Source organism: Sander lucioperca, chromosome 17, assembly GCF_008315115.2.
Source record: "Sander lucioperca isolate FBNREF2018 chromosome 17, SLUC_FBN_1.2, whole genome shotgun sequence".
In the NCBI taxonomy this organism is placed as follows: Eukaryota; Metazoa; Chordata; class Actinopteri; order Perciformes; family Percidae; genus Sander; species Sander lucioperca.
In genome coordinates, this window is record NC_050189.1 from 5,051,287 (window position 1) to 5,072,050 (window position 20,764).

Here is a 20,764-nt window from a genome sequence, read left to right on the forward strand (position 1 = left end):
ATTTTAATACTTTATTTCATTTAAAAGAGGTTTTATTCGAACTCTGGATTAAAAATGCACCAATTATTTTCGGCACGGCAAATAGAGATATCCTGCAGATACATTTTTCTTTTGACAGACTAATACTGCAATCAATAATTCAAACACATTTGTTTAATTGTAAAAGATGCATTTGTGCATTCTGAACAGGAATACAAGACAGGCATCAAATGTAGTGTTAAAAGTAAAGAGGTGTATTACTGTAGGAGAAAAGTCAAATATTCACTTCTATACCTCAGCAAATACAGATAGAGACTCAAATGAGTTCACATAGTGTAAATAACTTTCTTGTACTAAAGAAAAAAAACAGCCATATCTTTGAACTGTAACTAAACATTTTTCAGAAGAAATGTTCGTTGTAAATTACCCAGTAAAATCACCCTGTGGTGAAGAATGTGCATATATAAATGTATTCAAATTAAAGCCATGCAAACTGGAAAGCAAAGAATATAAAAAATGACAGTAATAAATATACTGCTAAAGGTTACTTGCGATCATGCTCTCTTCATACATATGCCATGCCCAATTAGGCAGGCAGGTATTCATTAATTAATACTTCAAACCCCCACAAGGTGGCAATGCAGCAGAGAGGATGTAAAAACAGGAACATACAGTTTACCTCAAAAAAATGATTTAAACTGAAAAAATGATTATGCAATGCCCTGATGATACTGAGTTGGATCTGAAAAGTAAAATTTGAATGCAAGGTTAAGCAATGACTAACAACACAGAAAATAGATCACAACACTTACAGTAAGTATTATAATCCAACTTTTGTAGAGCACCTTTGTAAAGTTGAGATGTGTAGTGTAAATGTGAAAAGAATCCTGTTTGTTCCACCACAGCTTCATAATTAAAATGTTTGAGCTGTTTGTGCGCATACCAACATTTTAAATATAATTGATATAAATGAAAATGGTAGAGGTCAGACAGTAATACAATGGTCTGACGTGAAAAACAGGTATGTTTTGTTGGATTTAAAAAAATGCAAAATCCCCCCATTTCAATTAACAACAAAAAATGCTGTGCTTCATTTCAGTTTCTACTAAGGCTGGGCGATATAGTTATGATCAATATCACAACAGTAATAATTGTCAAAATATTAATATATATCTTGATATGGCAAGTGTAAAATAATGAAACTGATGTTCAGTACAGTGACATGTGTTCCACTGCTATGCTTTACATTATCAATTTATTTATTATATAGCCTATGTATCATACCCAGCCTTAGTTTCTTCCTGACTTGAAACTATCAAAGCAGATGTGAGTAAGAAGTGTTGACAGGGGTAAGCATTGTATGGGAAATTAACATGAAAAGCAAAGATATTCGAAGAAAGGTAAGCATGCAGATCATAACAAGACGTGTCGAGACAGGTGAGCTTGGTCGACAGGTTTCTTATCCATTGCCAGGCTACCACGTGACTGTGGGAAAGAACACAATTAGGCAATTTCTCACCCAACTATTATTACTCACTCAAATATGATCTCTCTCTGTCAGACAGCATTTTAATTTTCTTCAAGAGGTGTGTACGACTGCATGAACGTAGACAGAGATGTTTCTTGTTATCCTCATTGAGTGGATTACAAGCTGTACTGCAGTTAATCTTTGCTCTCTAGTGGAAATGGGTACTACACAAACACAACACATACTTGTACAGATTATGAATGGAAGTCAGGCTTAATATGGAAGAAATGGAATAGGGTTCAGGAAGTTTGCCCAAACACTTGATATGCTGCTTCAACAGCTTCAGAATGATGATAACAAAAGGCCTTTCAGGTTAACAGTAAAAAGTAGGCCAGAACCAGGATGTGAGGCCTCCTTCTGTGCTATTTTTGGAATGGGGGAGATGGCTAAATAAATAGAGGAAGGAAGGAAAACTGCTATCATGTGAGTGAAAGAAAATATGGCAAACATAATAAAGCAAAGCTCCCAAGACAAACAGCCCGCATGGACACTCAAAGCCATGGAGGAGCTTCAAATATTCAATAAGTTAACACTCAAAAAGACGTGGCATCAAAGCTGGGAAGGTCAGTATATAAACAAAGGCAAACCAACACACACTTGGAGGACAGAACCAACCGTCAAAACTCAGCTTTGTAGCACCTGCAGCGAGGCTAAACACGTGTTCCAGGATTCAACTTCGCTCGCTTCAATCCCATTCAAACGAAAGGTAATGAAAGAGTAACAACAAATAAGGCATTTCAAAGAGAGAAAATATATGTGTAGTGTAAACAAAGTTTTTACGCAAATGATATGAAATATCATGAAGATATTTCTGCCAGGCGCTGGAGCAGAGTGGAGAAGCCAGCTGCTTGCTGGGAGAGCTCAGCGACACGGTCCACCATCTCCTGGGTGGCGGATACTGAAGGGTAGTTTTGTGCAGCGCCCTTTGTTGCCACAACAACTGACTTCAAGGCCTGACAGAGTCGTCCCCCTGAGGTTGTGATCTGAAGTAGAGAAAAGAAATAAAAGCAATTATTACACAGCTTTGATAAAAAAAAAAAAAAAAAGTAAACTGCCAGTTATTGCCCATTAAGACAAAAGCAAGTATACTTTGTGCTTTTATTCCTCAACATACAGGCTATATCTTATGATTTCACATGAATAATGTCATAAAAACAAATTCTGCGTAGGGTTCTCTCTACATACCTTGGCCCGGAGGTCGGCCGAGGTGAGAAGGCGGGAGAGCGTGTCCCCAATAAACACCAGTTTGTGTGCTGTCACAATGAGACTCTTTCCTCTAGCGACGAAGACGCGGGGAGGTTGGTTTCCCTGCACGCTGCTGAAGAGCACATCGATGGCGTCTGCCAGGCAGGAGAGGTGAGCGAGGCTTTGAGATGAGTAAAATGACAGCAGCTCCGAGTCCTCCAGGGAGAGAGACACAGGAAGTGGAGGGGATGGGGTCAACTGTACAAGGAAGATCAATACAGAAAGTCATGTTACAGAGTCAAATATGCCACGGGCACTAAATGTATCATTGTCTTTAGGGGATGACAAATCTGAGAAATTGGATGGCTAAGTGGAGTTTTGACAAGTTTTCCCTTTTGAATCCTTGTCACAATTAGATACGGCCAATAATTACACAACAACCACAGATGCAATTACAGCTTTAAGCCATTTTGCTATACTGCACACAACATAATTACATTACATTTAAATGACTCTTTAGCATAGCTGCAACGATAAGTCGATTAACTGGTACCCAATTCATTTTCTGTCGATTGGCCAACTATTTTGATAATCGAAAAAAACAATGTAAGCAAAAATGCCAAACATTTGCTGCTTCCAGCTTCTTGAATGTGAGGATTTGATGCTTTTCTTTGTTAAATATGATAGTAAACTGAACATTTGAGTTTTGGACTGTTGGGTGAACAAGATATTTTATAATATTTTTATAATTACAACAGTATTTTCCCACTATTTTCTGACCTGATCTTATGGACCAAATGATTTATCAAATGAATCGACATGAATCCATAACAAAAAACAAACATTAGTAACAGCTCTAATCTTAAGCAACCATTTATCTGACTTCGTAATGTAAACAAACATTATGCAGACCTCTGATTGATGGTGTATAACTGCATTAATGTAATACAGGACGTGAGCACTCAACTCTCTTTTAAATAAGGTTAAGAGTCTTACACCGAACTTAAAAGCCAGAGAAAGTCAGACACAAACACACACATATATGGTACGTCAGCAAGTGGCACTGTTGAAAGAATGACTGAGCCCTTCTGTCACTCGTTGTCCTGCAGCCTCCATTCTATGTGAGGCAAGATTGTTACGATTTACAAGTGACCTCTTGTTGGTAGTCTATGGCGTAACCAAGGAATCTAGCCACGACTCGAGAAAATGCAGACTGAGTGATAAGATAGCATGACCTTAGTCTCAAGCAACAGAAGACAAAACTGACTTAAGAAATAACAGAAGACAATACATGATTGTAATTTTGCTTTGTATGCTGTTACATGTCTCCAACTGTAGGCCTTGATGTTGGATTATCAGAAAAAGAAATGAAAGCTTTAACATTGTAAACATTCTCTCACTCGCCACGCATAATGGTTTAATGGACAGATGAATGAGACAGACAGACATCAACAGGGGTTAATTTGATATAAAGTCAGGTGGCGTTGGGTAATCTTAAGTGTAGACTGAAGATGAATTTGGACCACATCAGGAGCTGAAAAGCTGCATCCAGCTGAATTAATGAGTCACAGTGCTCATTAGTAAACAGAGCGCACTGTGAAAACAGAGTGAATCAATGACTTATCTGTGTGGACTTGCTGTGTTTCTGTTCAACAAAAACGTCTTTGGACTGTAGGCACTAAGGATTGTGTAAAAATAACAGAGGTAGAGACTCACCGTTGGCTCTGCAGTGATAGTTTGTATGTGTCCGTTCTCACCCAGGACATCAGGAAGTGGCTCAGGTTTACCCTAGAGTGGGACAGAGAGATCAGTCAGGCATGTTTACAGACACATTTACTGTCTATGTTGGATTGTATTGTTACCATAAAACTACATGTGCACTCATGACATGTATAAATAGTTACCAGCAATTGTACAGATGTGTTGAAGCACAAAAAAACTTCAAAAACAGAAAAGAATGCAGGTATATATAAAACATGTAAAGATAAATGACAAAGATGGAATTGTGGGTGAACATGACAAACACTCAATTAGGGGTGGAAAAAATAATCGATTCTTGGATGCATCGCAATTCTCTTTAGAACAATTCAATGCTCGATGCAGATAAGTTAATAAATCGAAAAGAAAAAAAAACTCAATAGTAGCATGAAAAAAAAAAAAATGAAGATGTTGTATAACAAATTCATTTCATGAAAACTGACCTGCAGCTTGACGTATCCAACACTGTCTCCAGTAGGTACAGGGGCAGGGATGGGAGTCAAGCCGATCCCCGCATACTCATTGCTGGGGTCATCTTCTCCATCAATAGGGCCCACTGTAAGTGTCACAGTCGACAGAGTGGGAGGCAAGGGGAAGGCAGGCAGAGGGGTTGGTGGCAGGGGCCGCTCCTGGATCCAGCTACCTTTACGCGAGCCCATCCCACCTCCTGAAGACTTCCCATCAGGCACTGGGAGCGCAGGCAATGGCCTGCGGGACAGGGAATCTTGGGAAGGCAAACGTGGTCGGCCCTGAGCCTGCAAGAGGAGGGCGCTTTCCTCTAGGGAGCGCTGAACCAGCGTCAACAGCCCTTCTGATGGAGGAGCGTTGCCAATAGCGGATAACGCCGGAAGGAGGTCTGATAGACGAGCCCATGCCTGCTGAAGAGGCGGTGGAGGATCATCTGAATGACTGGCTTTCCAGGTCGACAGGATTTCAGCCAACGAGGTGGCCAGGTCCCGTGACGACAGAGTGGAGGCCGAGCTGGAGGCTGTGTTAAGCACCGAGTGGACAAGGCTGGAAAGTGTGGCTCTCCACTGCATGTCACCTGAACCATTACTAGAAACAGAGAGGCGGCGAGTAGAGGTGGAGGAGGATGACAAAGAGTGAGGGAGGATTTCCGCAGTCAATGCAGGCATGTCATAGATGCCACAGTCATGCTCAGAAGAGTCTCGGTTATGACCTCCACTGCTGGTTCGTTTCTCAGGTCCAGGGACACGATAGACCTGTCCAACATCATCACCAGAGAGGCTGTTGGTGGACTCCCCCGAGCCCAGAGGTACACCTGGAAGTGTAGGAACACTGTATACATCGTCATCAACTTCGTCAGGCTGGACATCTAATGTGGACAAATTCAGAGTGATGGTGGGGACATCATAGACCTACAAGTGGGGGATAAGACAGAGGGAATTTTTTGAAATTATGCGCGTTGTTGACTTTATGATTATTTGGATAGAGAATGATTCTATGAGACAGGGACGCAAAGTAGTCATTGTGCCATAACACAGTATGGGGTTTCTGTGTCAATAAGGGAATCATGATGCATCCACAATACTGTGGGCACACAGAATTTGTAACAACAACATGTTTTTTTACGAGTTTAGAAGACTTTAGACCACTTTTAAACCTGGCTTGTGCGTGGATGATCACACTGAACTGGTTAAAGTAAAAACACATGATATCCACACACCGTCAAAGAGTCACCACAACCACCAAAGGTGGAAAGAGACACATTTGTCCCCTTAAAATCAGCTAAGTGTAAAAGCAATGAGTCCACATACAGTAATTCCAGGCAAAGAGGAAAAAATAATCCCAACAGCTGGCAGACATATTCAAGTAACATTAAACAGGACACCACTGGGGGCAGGGTGCTGGTGGTATGGCCATGACAAATGGGTGTGACTGAGAGAAAATAGCAGCAGCATTTGGACTGGATAGACAGGCTCCCCCAGCAGAAAGAGACAGGTGTGGCCTCGCCTTGAAGGGGGGCAGGGAGACAGACTGATGGTGGAATGTGGGAAGAAATGGTGACAGGGTATTTGATAGTTATCTCTTGTTGGTGAATCCCTTCACTTGTACAGACATGAATTTAATTCACCAGTTTAGCAGTTCCCAGCTATATCTTGGTCAATTATATACATTCATAAGGATTGTTATTTGACTGTCCGAAAATAAAAGAAATAGCATATAGGCACAACACACGTAAGAGCAAAACCAATGGAATACATCATTGATGAAATTTTAACGTCTGCACAATTACTTTAAAACACAGATGTTGTGTAAATAGACATTTTAACCTCCAAAATTTGATATAAATCATAAAGTTAAGAGGAGATTAAACACATCTGAGAAGACGGATACTAATAACACAGGTCAATCTGTGGCTCTGTAAGGATTGCTTAGTGTTATCTTTACCTCTGTCTCAGAATCAGCTTGTGGTGGGACACTGCGAGGGGTGTCATAGATGCCATCATCATCATCACCAAGGGAAGATGGGACAGGACGATGCCACCTGCCTCTGGGAGGGGTATCATACACCTACCAAGACAACAAAAGCACAAAACCGAATTATGATTGCAGGTCTTGGTCGACCAAAATTTGTATATATTTTTCAAACGTGCTAATGAAACTCTGACAACATGCAAACGCACTCCACTCACAACCTCCCAAAGACAAAATACATTTTTGGAGCAATTAGAATATGAATTACAGAACAACAGTTTCAACGGTGTGGTAGTTGAAGTAGCCATCACATACTGTACCTGGTCATCCACAGCATCTGAGTAATCCCGATTTCCTTCTTTTTTGTTCAGCATGTTGTTACTTTTCTCCAGGCCATTATTTATCCTTTCCTCCATACTCGGAGGAAGTCCCCTCTGTTTGTCCTCTTCTTGCTGCAGGCTTGCAGAAGTGACCTGAGCAGTGGGTTTTGGGACACTGTTAGAATCAGCGGATGATGGTGCGGCATCTTTCCTGGTGACTCCCCTCACTGGAGGTGCTGGTGGACGAGGTTTGCGGGTAAAATTTGGTGAGCCAGGAACCCTGACCTGCCCTGCTCTGATAAGCAAAGGAGACCCGCGGTGACAGGCAAGGCCTGGTTTGCCTCTGGCAACAGCCGGGTTGGGTGAAACTCCCTTGAGCAGAGGTCTGGGAGATGCTTGGACTGGGGATAACTGAGATGGGTGCTGGTGGGCCAAAGCTGTGGCTGAAGTCCTGTGAAGGCTTGCTCCCACAGGGGTAGGTGTTTGGTACATTCCAGGTGTGTCCTGGCTCACTTTCGACTGTGGGGTACCGAGTGTTCCGCTAGGGCCATTAGAGCAGACAGCAGTGCCCACAACTCCTCCTGTTGGGGATTGGTAAACACTGTCACCTGCAAGTGGTGTACCTTTGGGCACCAAGTAACAGTCTTCAGAGTGTCCTGTTGTTAGTGTTTCTCTAGGGACTAGATATGTAGTGTCCTCTGGTTCATCAGCCGCCCTTGGAACTCCAGTGGGGGCGAGGTACACTGACTCTGAAGCCATGAGAGCTCCTGGCTGTCTGTTATGCTGAGCTGCTGAAGGCATGGGACTTACTGGAGTCTGATAAAGTGTTCCTGTCATTTCTGTGCCTCGTCCTCTCAGAGAGGGTGAGCGTGGACGCCCCGCCACTCCTAAATCCCAGTCAGGTCTAGGCCGAGTGCCAGAGCTGGAGTGTGAGCGTGGGCGCCCAACCTCGACTCTGCGGAGCTCCCCGGGCCTTGAGGCAGCTCCTCGTCCCTCACCCACGCTTGGCGGGGAACGATACACTCCATCTATATCTTCTGCGCTACTGCTTACAGCAGTCCGGGCTAGTGGGGGAACAGGCGACAGGTAGACAGAGTCCTCAACGGGACCACGACAGGGGTCTGAACCTGGGGGTGGGGCAGTCTGAAGGAGTCGAAGGCGGTTGGCAGGGGCAATTCCCTGTCTGCCATGCAGGGAGCAGAGCCACCAGCCTGGCCCGCCACCCTGTTCCCGTTCAAGAACCATCAGTATGTCACCCTTCCGGAAAGCCAGCTCCTCCGGGCTCTCTGCCGTGTTGTCGAACAGTGCCTTTGCCAATACCGTCTGAGAAAGAGGACAGGACATGATTAGAAATCATAATACGGACCCTTCCATTTAGTAATTTACACGTGCGCGCACACACACACACACACACACACACACACACACACACTTAAAAGTAGGTTTTAATCGACAGCCTAAATTCACCCAAGAGAGTGTCTCACATCTACACACCACAAACAAACAAGTACATTCACATGGCAATGCCAAGTCAGGGTTATAAAAGGTTTGATTGTTTAGGGCTATTGAATGGAGAGTGAATGGAGAGTGAATAGGGAAGATCTCGTAAAATGTCAGCGTGAGAGACAAAAGTACAGGAAGAGGATGGGTGAACACAAAAAATAAAAAATATAAAAGCTAGCATCATGACAAACTCAAAATTTACAGCTGTGTCAATAACCACGAAGAAAGAAAAGAAAGGGGAACAGTCAGGGAGGATCAATGATCAAATGGACATAAGGGCCTAATGGTAATGAGCGAGATGAGAGGAAGGGGGAGGGGATAAGAGGCACATCTGTCCCTTGCTGTTTAGGATTTAATTGCCAACCCAAAAGCCAGAGTCAGGCCCCCTTTCATTTTCTAAACCAACCCCCTGGGGACAACTAGGATCCATTGAGCCATGTGGGACCCCCTTAGAACAGTAATGGAGGCAATAAAGATCCTGATAAAATATATAGATATTGTGAGATAATACACAAAGGTAAAAACATGCCCAGCAAATCATATTTTTTTGGTTCCAAGTGAGTTTTGATCACATATGTACATCATCGTGATACCATCACAAAAGTGCATGCAAATTCATACAAACAAAGAGACAAATATGGTACTCACGGAGACAGACATTGTCGCTAAGTTAACAGTTATGTCTCAGAGAATAACTCCAGTAGGTCAGTCGGGGTCGTCCATCTAGATCAGCGGTGGTTCTCATGCATGTGTTGGTCGCCGGAGAGACTCGGTACAGAAGCACAGCTGAGTCTGGGCAGGACACATCTCAAAGCTCGGGCGCCTCGTCGTCTCCGCCTTCATAAGGACTCTGCAATCAATGCAGAAAGGCTTTGAACGCTTTCTTCACAACACACCGAGACTGTTAACGTTAGATAACCTCAACTTATAACGTTAGAAGGCACACGTGAAATGAAAGGTAGGCAGGCAGCGGCAACACCTGTCTATCCTTTTCCACGCCCAGTAACGTTAAGTTACATTGAATGCAACCCGCTAAGCGAAAGCTAACGTTAGCTTAGCATCGTAGATAAATAAGCGGTGTGCACTCGCTATTAAAATGTATATTCTATAGTTATCCATGGCTATTCGTGTTCAAATGACAATTCATTTGAACAGTAACGTTAGCTAGTTAGAATAACGCGAGCTATGTTGCCGCGGCCTAACGTTAGCTAACGTAGATGTTGGCTGTTAACGCTGGCTGTCTTCATCGCCTTTTGCTGCCAACACTAAAGTTCAGTTTTAAAACAACAATGGTACCGCCGGGTTAAACCGCTAAAGTCGACCTGTTTGCCAGCCAACGTTAGCACCCATCATTATAAAATACTTACGTTGCTTTTTTTCTTATCGCCTTTAAAATTAGCATCGGCGTCACATTCGATGGTACGTAAAATCACTTCTTTTCAGGCGTGAAAATCTGAGGCCATCGGCGTTCAATCTTCGGCGATGACAACAAAATGATCTCCGCCTACTCAGAGCAGTCCACAGATCTAAATAGCAAGCTTGAGCGTCAGCTGTAGGCTTTAGACCAATCCAACATCTGTGAACTCGCGTAGGTAATCGCAGCCCTGAACACACCGCCTGTGTGATTGGCTCGTTTTTGCGGGTTGCGTTTAGGGATGTCTGAATTTGGCCGTTAATCGTAAAACTAAGCTGCAAACTGAGAAAATAAAATGTGTGCCCACGCTTCGACTACCACTGGACAGTATAGCAAAAATTCCAAATTCCCTAAACAAATTGCATGATTGTTTTGACGGACAATTGAATTAAACAGCAACCGATGTCGCTGGGCTTCTTTCCAGAGGCTTTTATTTTGACAGCAGGTCTTTTACCCGGAAAATACTGACTGCAGCGACATGAATCGTCGGTAGTCAAAGGTCCAGGCAGTAGACTTTGAGAGGCGTAGGAAATTCTTCCACTGTACTACTTCATGTTCAATATTGCATGAACTGCAGGGTAGGATAATGCTCTTGGTTATATTTATATTTGCATTAGTTACTTTACACAATGTAGCCAAATGTGTAAAAGTATACACTTGAGTTGTCTGAGTCTGCCTACCGATCAAGTATTTTATTCATGTCATTGCTGTTATTTCACCGTGGATCAATATAATGAGTCTAAGTGACTGAATTAATTTCAACATTCACTGTTTACTTATATCTCTCAGTATTCAGCTTGTGCACCACTGCTGTCAGAGTCCAGGTGACCTCTACCCTAGATACTATTCTCTGTTCACAGGTGATGTTTAGGAGTGTATTCAGGTGCATTAGGACAAATCCTGTTGCTGGCCAAAGGAGTATGTCTCAAAGTAGCCTTGCTGGAAAGGTAGCCATAGTCACTGCCTCTACAGATGGGTAAGAATTCCACAATGATTTCCTTTTTTTTTTTTTGCCTATACTGCTATACTAAAATACACAGAATAGTTACTAAGAAAATGGCTTTGGCAACAGTTAGCTGCCCTGATGAAGCAGTGATAACAAATGAAATATAACATGAAACATTTCCCTTGACAATATAATCTATAATAGTCTGTGATCCTATGAACAAAGACCTTTCTCTGTAAGACAGCTGAAAAAGTTCTCCTAGTTAAAGAAAGGAATGATACACATTTTACATTTTTTAAGTTGGTATTGAGAGCATCCACACCTTTGCAATAACTGAACTGTGACTGCACCACCCCAGGTCAAGAAAAGGCTGAGCAAGGTGGTGCATCCAGGGTGCATCAAACTGTATCTCATGGTCTACCTAACCTTGAAATGTACACCTCTAGACTACAAAAAAAGGGACATTTTTTTTTTTACAAATCTTTAAAATAGCTAAAAAAATATTAGAACAAGCACAGCCACACTAAATGGTATGTACACAGTGGAACCCATCATATGGTGCTGATAGCATCCCTATGGGAACATTGGATTTATCTATTTATTTAATTATTATTTTATACATTACATTTTTAGTATTTGACTATGATCATTTTGCATTTTTACCACTTGTTTTATGTCTTTAGTATGGTCACGTTATGTTCTAAGGTTCCTGTTTTGATTTATGTGAGCTCTCTAAAGCAAATTCCATTTAGGTACATTGGAATGGCCATAAAGCATCGAATCTTGAATCCTCAAAGGATGGCATCTGAAATTATGTCAAACATTTGTCTCATAATAACATCATGTAAGACAGCTATATTGAAGGTAATAGCAGTTGTTACAGACTTGATCCCTTACTGCTTTTCTTCTCCTCCTCAGAATTGGTTTAGCTGCAGCTCAGGCTCTGGGAAAGAGAGGAGCCCACGTGGTGGTGAGCAGCCGGCGGCAGGCCAACGTGAACAAGGCTGTGACACTGCTGCAGAGCCAGAGCATCCAAGTGACCGGGACCACCTGTAATGTTGGCAAAGGAGAAGACAGAGAAAAACTGGTTCAAATGGTAAGTATTTTTGTATTCTATCAACAACAGTTATATGGTTCTCAAACAACTGCATCTACAAGTTTGGTTAACATGGCTGCATACCAATAATTATGAAGTTGTCGTTGATTAATTAGACTCATAAGCTCATTAATAGTCTCATTCTGTGTTTGGAGTAGACTCTGGATCAGTGTGGAGGCATTGATATCCTGGTATCCAACGCAGCAGTTAACCCCTTCTTTGGAAACATCATGGACTCCACAGAGGACATATGGGACAAGGTACACACAGCAAATGAAGCCCGGGGATTCACAGAAGAATTGTTTGAATGAGGCTCCTGTCTCTGAAAAATGATTCTTCTTCCTCCTTTCATTTATTTTAATACAGTATAATTAATGGGCTAATTTCTACATTTCTTTCTAGATCCTGTCTGTAAACGTGAAATCGGCCTTCCTCATGACTAAGTTGGTGGTGCCTCATATGGAGAAGAGGGGGTGAGTGTCAAACTAAATGATAATCCAAACAAAAATAAGACTATACAACTCTTCACTGTACATTTAATTAACATAAATGCTCTATGTTTCTCTTTAGAGGGGGAAATGTAGTATTTGTGTCATCTGTGGCTGGATACCAACCAATGCAGGTCAGTGAGAGTATAAGCGGAACAAACATATTTGTATTAAAGTGTTCATATTATGCTCATTTTCAGGTTCATAATTTTATTTAGACGTTATATCAGAATAGGTTTACATGGTTTTATTTTCAAAAAACACCATATTTTTGTTGTACTGCACATTGCTGCAGCTCCTCTTTTCACCCTGTGTGTTGAGCTCTCTGTTTTAGCTACAGAGTGAGACATCTCACTTCTGTTCCATCTTTGTTGGGAGTTAAACATGCACAGTAGCTAGGTAAGGACTACTAGCCAGTCAGAAGCAGAGTATGAGGGCGTGCCATGCTAGCAGCTAGACGAGCATTATAACGTGTTACAAAGTGATGCACGTTCGTCACGGAACTAAAGGCTGGACTACAATAGAGCTGTTTGGAGCAGTTTGTGAACAGTGTTTTCTGTTGGAGATGCTAAGTCCCTTTGGGGTGGACTTTGGGCTTTTTCACTTTGTAAACCTATAACGTGCACAAAAAAAGATATATAACACAATAAAGGAAAGGGAAAAAGCCAAAAAGCATAATATGAGCACTTTAAGATAAATAGGAGGTACTACAGACTCCCCATACGCATGTGTATGTTATGGACACTGTGTCTCTGTCTTTGCAGGCCCTGGGTCCTTACAGTGTGAGTAAGACAGCACTGCTGGGTCTGACCCGGGCGCTGGCTCCTGAGCTGGCCCACAGTAACATAAGAGTCAACTGCGTGGCCCCAGGAGTCATCAAGACCCGCTTCAGCTCTGCGGTGAGGAGAAAAAGACACGGTCCTCTTTGTATCACACGCTCAAAACATGGGAGTTTTCTTTAATTATTTCTCTTGGTAAACGTTGTAGTCTCTATAATACACCACTGTTTTGTCGCAGTTATGGGGAAATGAAGACGTCATGGACGAGTTTAAAAGGCAGCTCAGCATTAAAAGGTACAGCTCATGCTCACTTGGAAGTTTGTCGTTAATGTTGAATTATGCACACATGAATACCATATTTCATCTTTCCCTTTAGAGTCGGAGAGCCAGAGGAAGTGGGTGGAGTGATTGCCTTCTTGTGCTCTGAGGAGGCTTCCTACATCACTGGAGAGACCATTACAGTGACTGGAGGGATAGGCTGTCGACTGTGAACCTCTAGTGGCGAATTTGCACTTAATTGTGTGTTCCTGTGTAGATATGTTTTGATTAGTAAACCTTAGTATGAGAGCTATAATTCGCCAATATAAGCCAGGATACTGAGGAATGTGAAATCCTATAACCAATTCTTGGTTTCCTGGGTGAATTTCCGTGTAAAGATTTCTACTCTGTGACAACTAATTTCATCCTCACAGTGTATGTGATAAGATGTCATTCAATTTATAAATAAATGGGAAGGTTTTCATGGATTTTCACTTCTTCACCAACTGCTCCTGGTTGATGTTTACATACTTAAATATACTGTACATCTGATTGATAAGCCCAGTTGTGGATGGGTTTTAAAATTATTCACTTATTACTTCTGTATCACATGTTGCATTATTTGGATGTCAGGAGCAGTTCAAGAGCATGCTTCAGTATCAAATCAATGTGACCCAAAGACACTTTAACATGGTGAATGAAATGCAAAATAATGTACAAAGTGCCACATTTTTAATTTAATTTTATTAACTGAGCATATTACATATTGCGGTTTTAAAATATTTATAAAGTGACTTTATTTGTAACAGATAATCCAGATATTGTCTGGTCTTTATTTGCAAGCACACTGTAAAGTAATTTAAAATAACACAAAGTTGCCCATAATCATAAACCTATAACAGGACAGTGCCTATAATCAGTGACGATGCCATTTCATGGCTTGTTTTCCATAATGACAAACCACTGTTTCAAGTTCAAATCTGATTTAGCTACAATGAAATCAAATCTAGATAAAGATAACAAAATTAATGTCCATCAGCCACAGTCGCTGGCATTCCAAATTATTTTTGTCTTTTCTCCTCTGGCATCTTTCTGCCGTTAGTTTCCCAACACTAAACTTGACAGAGTGAAAATCCATTTCCTTATCTGCGCTTGCTGCCAGCAGACGTCAATTCCCACCGTGTCACCCCAGGCTTCCAGTACTCCCTCAGAGTGGGAACATATGTGCCGTGTTTGGTCTTGTAGTAGCGTTTCATAAACAGCTGAGGGAGACAGAGTCAGTTACAACAACACTGATGACAGAAGAAAGTAGTTTTTGTGGTATTTTCAATTAAAAGTTTGAAATATTGTACTGCTTTACATATGTAACACACAGTTCAAAAACAATAATCGTCAGGTGTCTTGTTCGGTGAATTCCGAAGGCTTAAATGGGACATCTGTTTGAAATTGCACATTGTAGTCACAATCTTTGTTGCATAGGAAAAAAAGAAATCATCTCCGCAACAGATTATTCCTCAGGATTAATTTCAATGCCAGATAAAAATGAAATGTATGAATGAAAATAAATAAAATATTTAAGGCATGCCTTCTCTAATGGGACACATTTTCAAGGATTTTCACTGCCCCTGGGAACCGTTTTCTCATGTTTGTAGAGTACATACCCTGCCTTTGAAGTTCTTTGTCGCCTCATCCTCAGAATCCGCTACATAGTCTTCACTGTCTCTTGGAAGGACTGATGTCTCTAAACACAAAAGAAAACAGAGTTAAACTAAAACCTGTGCAGGTAATGTTTTTTTTTTGATAATCTTTTCTTTTTAATTCCTTGCTTTCAATTGACATGATTTGTTAAATCACCTGTGTTCCTCCGTTGCTGAAAGGGAGAGCTGCTTATACTTGGTGATACAGGATAATTTCTGTCAAGAAGAAACAACATAATTAAACCATTAAGTCAAATCCTTTTTATTTAATTAGGTTTCAATAGCTGTTAGGGGAAATCTTTAACTAAGCTGTTTTGCTAGAGACATTTATAATTTAAGTCTAAACACAACCAGGAAACTTAAATCATAAATAGGTTTCTTTTTAATTGGACCTGCAGCTCTAAAAGAACAATAAATATATACATATTTAAATCACTAATCATTTCTCAGAGACAGAAAAATAAAATGAAACCAGAAACATTGAACTAAATCAGTGTTTTATTGTATATGGAGGGTTCAAACAATGGTCTACAATGCCAGAGTAAACTATTTTATACAACAGTAAGACATTTTGTCCCTGTGGGTTCCTGAAAGGTCAATTTAAAATGTCTGGTTCTGCCATGTAACTGCAGCGATCACTGGTATGTTCAACAATAATCAAAACACAGGAATCCAAGGCAGAGAAAAAGCTAGTTCCAAAATCCAAAACACAATGTAATTTAGACTTTTTTTAAGCTAGCAGCAGAATTTTTGCAATACAACTTGACATAATGCTAAGGCGTACTTTGCAGCATGTGCACTGTGTATTCCCATGTCTCTTACTCTTTATTGTCCAGGCCAGGAACATCCAAGTCAGGATTTTGAGGTTGGTTGCTTTTACGTGTTGGACCTTTACCCAGTGACTTCCTCCTCCGATTCTGCCATTTCATATACAAGGATTTTCCTCCTCTATCGGTCATGTTAGCGCTAGCAGGAGTCAGAGACAGTTTTTCAATAATAACTCTGGGTTGGTTGCTCAGACAAGAGACCAAAAGGGGGCAGAGGGATGGGTCTTCAGGCAGGTGCAGCGTTTTGATACCCAGCCGGGTCATACAGGTTTCAAGGGCTGCTCTGTTATGCTCCTCGTTTCTTACAGCTTCGTCTTCTTCGCTCTCATTTGTCCTCATGTCACCTCTATCCTGCCTGAGCATGCTCACTCCATTTCTCAAACTGCTGCTTATCCTCTTTTTCCCAGTTCTGGTCATGCCTAACACTTCTTCATCCTCATCGGATTCATTTTCTCCGTGGTCAGGTTGCTTGCGTTTCATTCCACTGCTTCTTTCTGAGGTGTTCCTCTCCTCTTCTTCACCCTCTTCCGCTCCATCATTTTTGACTTTTTGCCTCTGTTTAACCACGGTGAATTTCAAGTTCTCTGTTGGGTGCAAGTGCTCGTTTGTTGCATCTTTTGAACTGGCTGCCTCGCCACCTCTCAGTGTTCTGATCATAACTGGTACGTCTTCATTTGATATTAGTCCGATAACCGGTGTAATAAATGGTGTTTTGTCTCTCGTCTGTGTACCAGCGGACTGGTCCACAGCAGATCCTTTGGCTCCTGTTGGTTGATTTGAAGGTATTCTTCCAGAGGGTGGCAGAGAAAGTGAAGCCAGGATGGAGTCTCCCATGTTTGGAGGGAGGGATGCTGTAAAAACCAAACATGTGGATAATGAGAATAATTAGAAATCTACAATGAAGGCCTCACTGTTACTGTCATTCTAGCTAAGAAGCTAAGCTAATAAATTATCTAGTTCTACCTGCATTCTCCAGATGACCTAGACAAATTTGATGTTGAAGCAATATCTTCAGGAGCTGGGGTTGGGTGGCTGCCCGCGCACACTCCTCCAGGACAGGGGGGGCATCACTGAGCCACGACACAGTCTGGAGACAAATTATTAATATATAAACAGCTCTTCAAAAAAATCACGTGTCAGCAGGCATTTTTATATATGATTACTAGCTATAGTGAAAACAAAAATATAGTTTGCTTTTGCACGTCTTTCATCCACTGCATATTAAATATTTATTTTTCCTAATGTGTTCTTGCAGACTAAAACTTACAACTAACAAGAGCTTTATGAAACAGTCTAGACTGAGTTAACTTTTTACAGAAAATGTTCTCTGTAAAGCAGTAATAGCTAGAAATAAAGTGTAATTTGTGACAAAACAAAGGAAGCTGTTCTCAAAAGCACCCACTACCTGAGCTAGGCTGGGAACTGGGAGCAACTGGTCCAGTCGAATCAAAAACTCCCACAGCAGTTTCTCTAGTTCCAGGTTAAACTTTGTACCATAATCCACAGGAAATTCCTCCTATGAGAAGAGAGAATAAGAATTGTTGGCCCTTACATTCCTACGTACATCAACTGAGAAATGATCACAATAGGGATTGAAATCAGTTGCTGCTGCTATATGATTAATATTAAACACTAGTAGAGGGATTTACCTTGAAGAACTGTTCTCTCTCTGTTGGGTCTTTTAGCAGAGTATGAACCAGTGAATGGAAACCTTCGACTGTTCTCATGATTTTCACATCCCTCCTCTATGAGACAAAATAGCAACAACAAAAACATTACATACATGAGTGATAGCATATCAAATATATCACTGACAAAACACCAACCGTGTGGCATTATTATTTTTTATTTTATTAATATTGTCAAGTTATCTTTTACATTACAGTTAAGGTAATGCAAATGCTGAAATTGTCTAATGAAGCAATGTACCAAGAAGCATAAAGAGTATGCAATTTTTCTTTGGAATAAAAACCTACAAAGTGTTCACAGTGAAACAAATGGCAATGCATTTGTTGTGGGATTATGAACATCAAATGTAATTTACCATAGTAGGAGCAGAGGATGACATAGCAGCAGGAGCACGGATCCTTTCCAGGTGTGGCATAATCACTTTTTCATCCAGCTGTGTACAGCACAGCTCCAAGATTAACTGAAAAGAAGGGTAAGGTTGATGAACCATACAGTCAAGCCAGGAATAGAATACTGAAACATACAAGGTAATAATGCATCTATCAAAAGGAAATATAATGCAGTCAGACACAGAGTTAGGGGAGGAGAATAAAAGAGACTGGCATGTCAAAATCTCACCCGTCCTCTGAGCCCCAGTGCCAGCTTGCCCTGGTGTCTCACAGTGAGCAGCCCAGGGACAGTCTCGCAGGCTGATGTCACGAATTCCTCCACAACCCCATACTGCATCACATCCCTCTGCTTCATCACTTTCCAGAGGGCTGCAGACACCAGCCGCACAGGCGGGGCCAGGAGCTGGAGTGCAGCAAAAGGAAGGCTGGTATCTGTGCAGGAGCCAAAGCATGGCACAAAAACAAGAGATAATGGAAATAAATTCTTAGGCTTTGTTGTGCTTTTGACAAATATTGTACAAAGATGTGATGCCCCCTGGTGAGGCTGGCTTTGCATACAGCGGGGTAAATAAGTATTGAACGATGCAACATTTTTCTCAGTAAAGATATTTCTGATGGGGCTATCGGCATTTTCACCAGATGTCAGTAACATCCCAAGTAACACATACAAAGATATCAAAACAAATAAATCCATAAATTAAGTTGTGTAAAAAAGTGAAATGACAAGCCTTTGTTAGTAATGACAGCTTCAAGACGCCTCCTGTATGAAGAAACTAGTCACACACATTGCTCAGCTGTGATTTTTTGCCCTTTCTTCCACACAAACTGTCTTCACATCTTGAAGGTTCCGGGGGCATCATCTATGAACTCTGATCTTCAGTTCTTTCCAGAGGTTTTCAATTGGATTCAAGTCGGGTGATTGACTGGGCCATTCTAATTTTCTTTCTCCGAAACCAATCGAGAGTTTCCTTGGCCGTGTGTTTGGGATCATTGTCTTGCTGAAATGTCCACCCTCGTTTCATCTTCAGCATCCTGGTGGATGGCAGCAGATTCTTATCAAGAATGTCACGGTGCATTTCTCCATTCATCCTTCCTTCAATTATATGAAGTCTGCCAGTGCCAGATGCTGAAAAACAGCCCCACACCATGATGCTCCCACCTCCAAACTTCACTGTTGGTATGGTGTTTTTAGGGTGATGTGCAGTGCCATTTCTCCTCCAAACATGGTGTATGCTATGACAGCCAAAGAGTTCGATTTTGGTCTCATCTGACCAGATTATATTCTCCCAGTATGTCATTGGCTCGTCCAGATGTTGTGTAGCAAACTTTAAGCGAGCTTCCACATGCCTTTTCTTGAACAGTGGTGCCTTGCGTGGTGTGCGTGCATAGAGACCATGGCGGTTGAGTGCATTACTAACTGTTTTCTTTGAAACAACTGTACCTGCTTCTTCCAGGTCTTTCTGAAGATCTCCACGAGTGGTCCTTGGTTATTCGACAACTCTTCTATGTATTCTATGGATGATGTTCTTTCCACTTCCGGATAATGGCCCCAACAGTCCTCACTGGAACTTTCAGAAGTTTAGATATTCGTCTGTAACCAATGCCATCCGTATGTTTTTCTACAATAAGCTTGCGACGATCTTGGGACAGCTCTTTGCTTTTACCTATCATGAAATGCTTCTTGAGTGACACCTTGGTAATGAGAAACCTTTTTATTGGCCAAAAATACAATACAAAAATGGTTTCACATCCAGTTTTAAAGTAATCCCAACTATTAACACTTACCATCTTCAATTGGTTTTCTTCTAGCGTTTGCCATACTACTGAATCCGTCAGTCAGCTATTCAATGACCACAAGCTCACGTTAAGACACTAAGGTTAGCTTAGCAACTTTGACACATTACTCCCCGAGTACACTTCAAAGCTGAGGCGGAACTAACTAGTTTATCCATGCAACGTTGTTTAGGAAATGCTGCTGAGATGATGTTTACTAACTCGGGTGATTCCTGAATGTAACTACCGTTACACCTCAGTACCACTGTTGTTGTTTACCCGCTTGAAAACAAAGCTAGCAACACTTCTATCAAAACTTGGGCTTCTTCTCATCCTCCCGCCTTCACTGCACCATTCAATCTTCTCAAATCTTTACTTGGGTGTACCGGTGTGGCGGTGCTTCGCGCATTTGCAATAAAAGACATTGGTTCGAACGAGGCACTCCGTCCGAGCGCGAACTATGAAATATGTAAAACAAGCGCACCCAAAGATGTTTACAGGATGTGACGTTGTAGATCTGACAGCCACAGGAGAAAAAAATCAGTTCATAAAAATAGTTTAAAAAACACAACAAAATGTAAGTCGGAATGGTTTGCAGAACGTCAGAGCATTTTAAGGAGCATATGAACACGAATTATGTACCAATAAAACTAAGATAATGGCCCAGAGAAAAGGCTAAAAACAATAACACTGAGT

At 41.5% G+C, this 20,764-nt stretch overlaps 3 protein-coding genes across 4 annotated transcripts; 1 reads left to right on the forward strand and 2 right to left on the reverse strand.

The window, feature by feature from the left end:
- Window positions 1-138: 138 nt before the first annotated feature.
- On the reverse strand, window positions 139-10,329 carry efs (embryonal Fyn-associated substrate). 2 transcript variants are annotated; one of them, XM_031289807.2, is made up of 8 exons: window positions 10,080-10,325; window positions 9,361-9,562; window positions 7,210-8,532; window positions 6,863-6,985; window positions 4,894-5,829; window positions 4,409-4,480; window positions 2,693-2,950; window positions 139-2,490 (listed from the first exon to the last, which is right to left on the reverse strand). In XM_031289807.2, exons 2-8 carry the CDS (start codon window positions 9,370-9,372, stop codon window positions 2,305-2,307), a joined length of 2,910 nt encoding a protein of 969 aa, XP_031145667.1. In that variant the 5' UTR covers window positions 9,373-9,562; window positions 10,080-10,325; the 3' UTR covers window positions 139-2,304. The 2 variants fall into 2 exon arrangements, with proteins under 2 accessions (XP_031145667.1, XP_031145668.1); XM_031289808.2 differs by lacking the exons at window positions 139-2,490; window positions 2,693-2,950 and adding an exon at window positions 3,420-4,286 and having other exon boundaries at window positions 10,080-10,329.
- Window positions 10,330-10,383: 54 nt separating this feature from the next.
- Window positions 10,384-14,195, forward strand: dhrs4 (dehydrogenase/reductase (SDR family) member 4). The gene is made up of 9 exons (XM_031289810.2): window positions 10,384-10,704; window positions 10,987-11,102; window positions 11,991-12,168; window positions 12,327-12,428; window positions 12,571-12,641; window positions 12,739-12,790; window positions 13,421-13,555; window positions 13,674-13,729; window positions 13,812-14,195. Exons 1-9 carry the CDS (start codon window positions 10,693-10,695, stop codon window positions 13,924-13,926), a joined length of 837 nt encoding a protein of 278 aa, XP_031145670.1. The 5' UTR covers window positions 10,384-10,692; the 3' UTR covers window positions 13,927-14,195.
- Window positions 14,196-14,418: 223 nt separating this feature from the next.
- On the reverse strand, window positions 14,419-20,504 carry tinf2 (TERF1 (TRF1)-interacting nuclear factor 2). Its single transcript, XM_031289809.2, has 10 exons — window positions 20,081-20,504; window positions 18,525-18,727; window positions 18,262-18,366; window positions 17,867-17,962; window positions 17,623-17,733; window positions 17,181-17,304; window positions 16,213-17,068; window positions 15,548-15,606; window positions 15,355-15,434; window positions 14,419-14,955 (listed from the first exon to the last, which is right to left on the reverse strand). The coding sequence occupies exons 1-10, from the start codon at window positions 20,112-20,114 to the stop codon at window positions 14,836-14,838; spliced, it is 1,788 nt and encodes a 595-aa protein (XP_031145669.1). The 5' UTR covers window positions 20,115-20,504; the 3' UTR covers window positions 14,419-14,835.
- Window positions 20,505-20,764: the final 260 nt, after the last annotated feature.

Bases quoted from the DNA above. Each gene is read 5' to 3' on its own strand.
- efs (XM_031289807.2), bottom strand. The intron at 4,481-4,893 runs GTCAGTTTTCAT...GTCCCACTCTAG, and splicing joins TTGGATACGTCAAGCTGCAG to GGTAAACCTGAGCCACTTCC. The intron at 2,491-2,692 runs GTATGTAGAGAG...TCTCTACTTCAG, and splicing joins CGGCCGACCTCCGGGCCAAG to ATCACAACCTCAGGGGGACG.
- dhrs4 (XM_031289810.2), top strand. The intron at 12,642-12,738 runs GTGAGTGTCAAA...GTTTCTCTTTAG, and splicing joins CCTCATATGGAGAAGAGGGG to AGGGGGAAATGTAGTATTTG. The intron at 13,730-13,811 runs GTACAGCTCATG...CTTTCCCTTTAG, and splicing joins AGGCAGCTCAGCATTAAAAG to AGTCGGAGAGCCAGAGGAAG.
- tinf2 (XM_031289809.2), bottom strand. From the start codon at position 20,114: ATGGCAAACGCTAGAAGAAAACCAATTGAAGATG. The intron at 18,728-20,080 runs GTAAGTGTTAAT...GCTCCTGCACAG, and splicing joins AAGAAAACCAATTGAAGATG to ATACCAGCCTTCCTTTTGCT. The intron at 15,607-16,212 runs GTAAGAGACATG...TCTTCTTGACAG, and splicing joins CCTGGCCTGGACAATAAAGA to AAATTATCCTGTATCACCAA.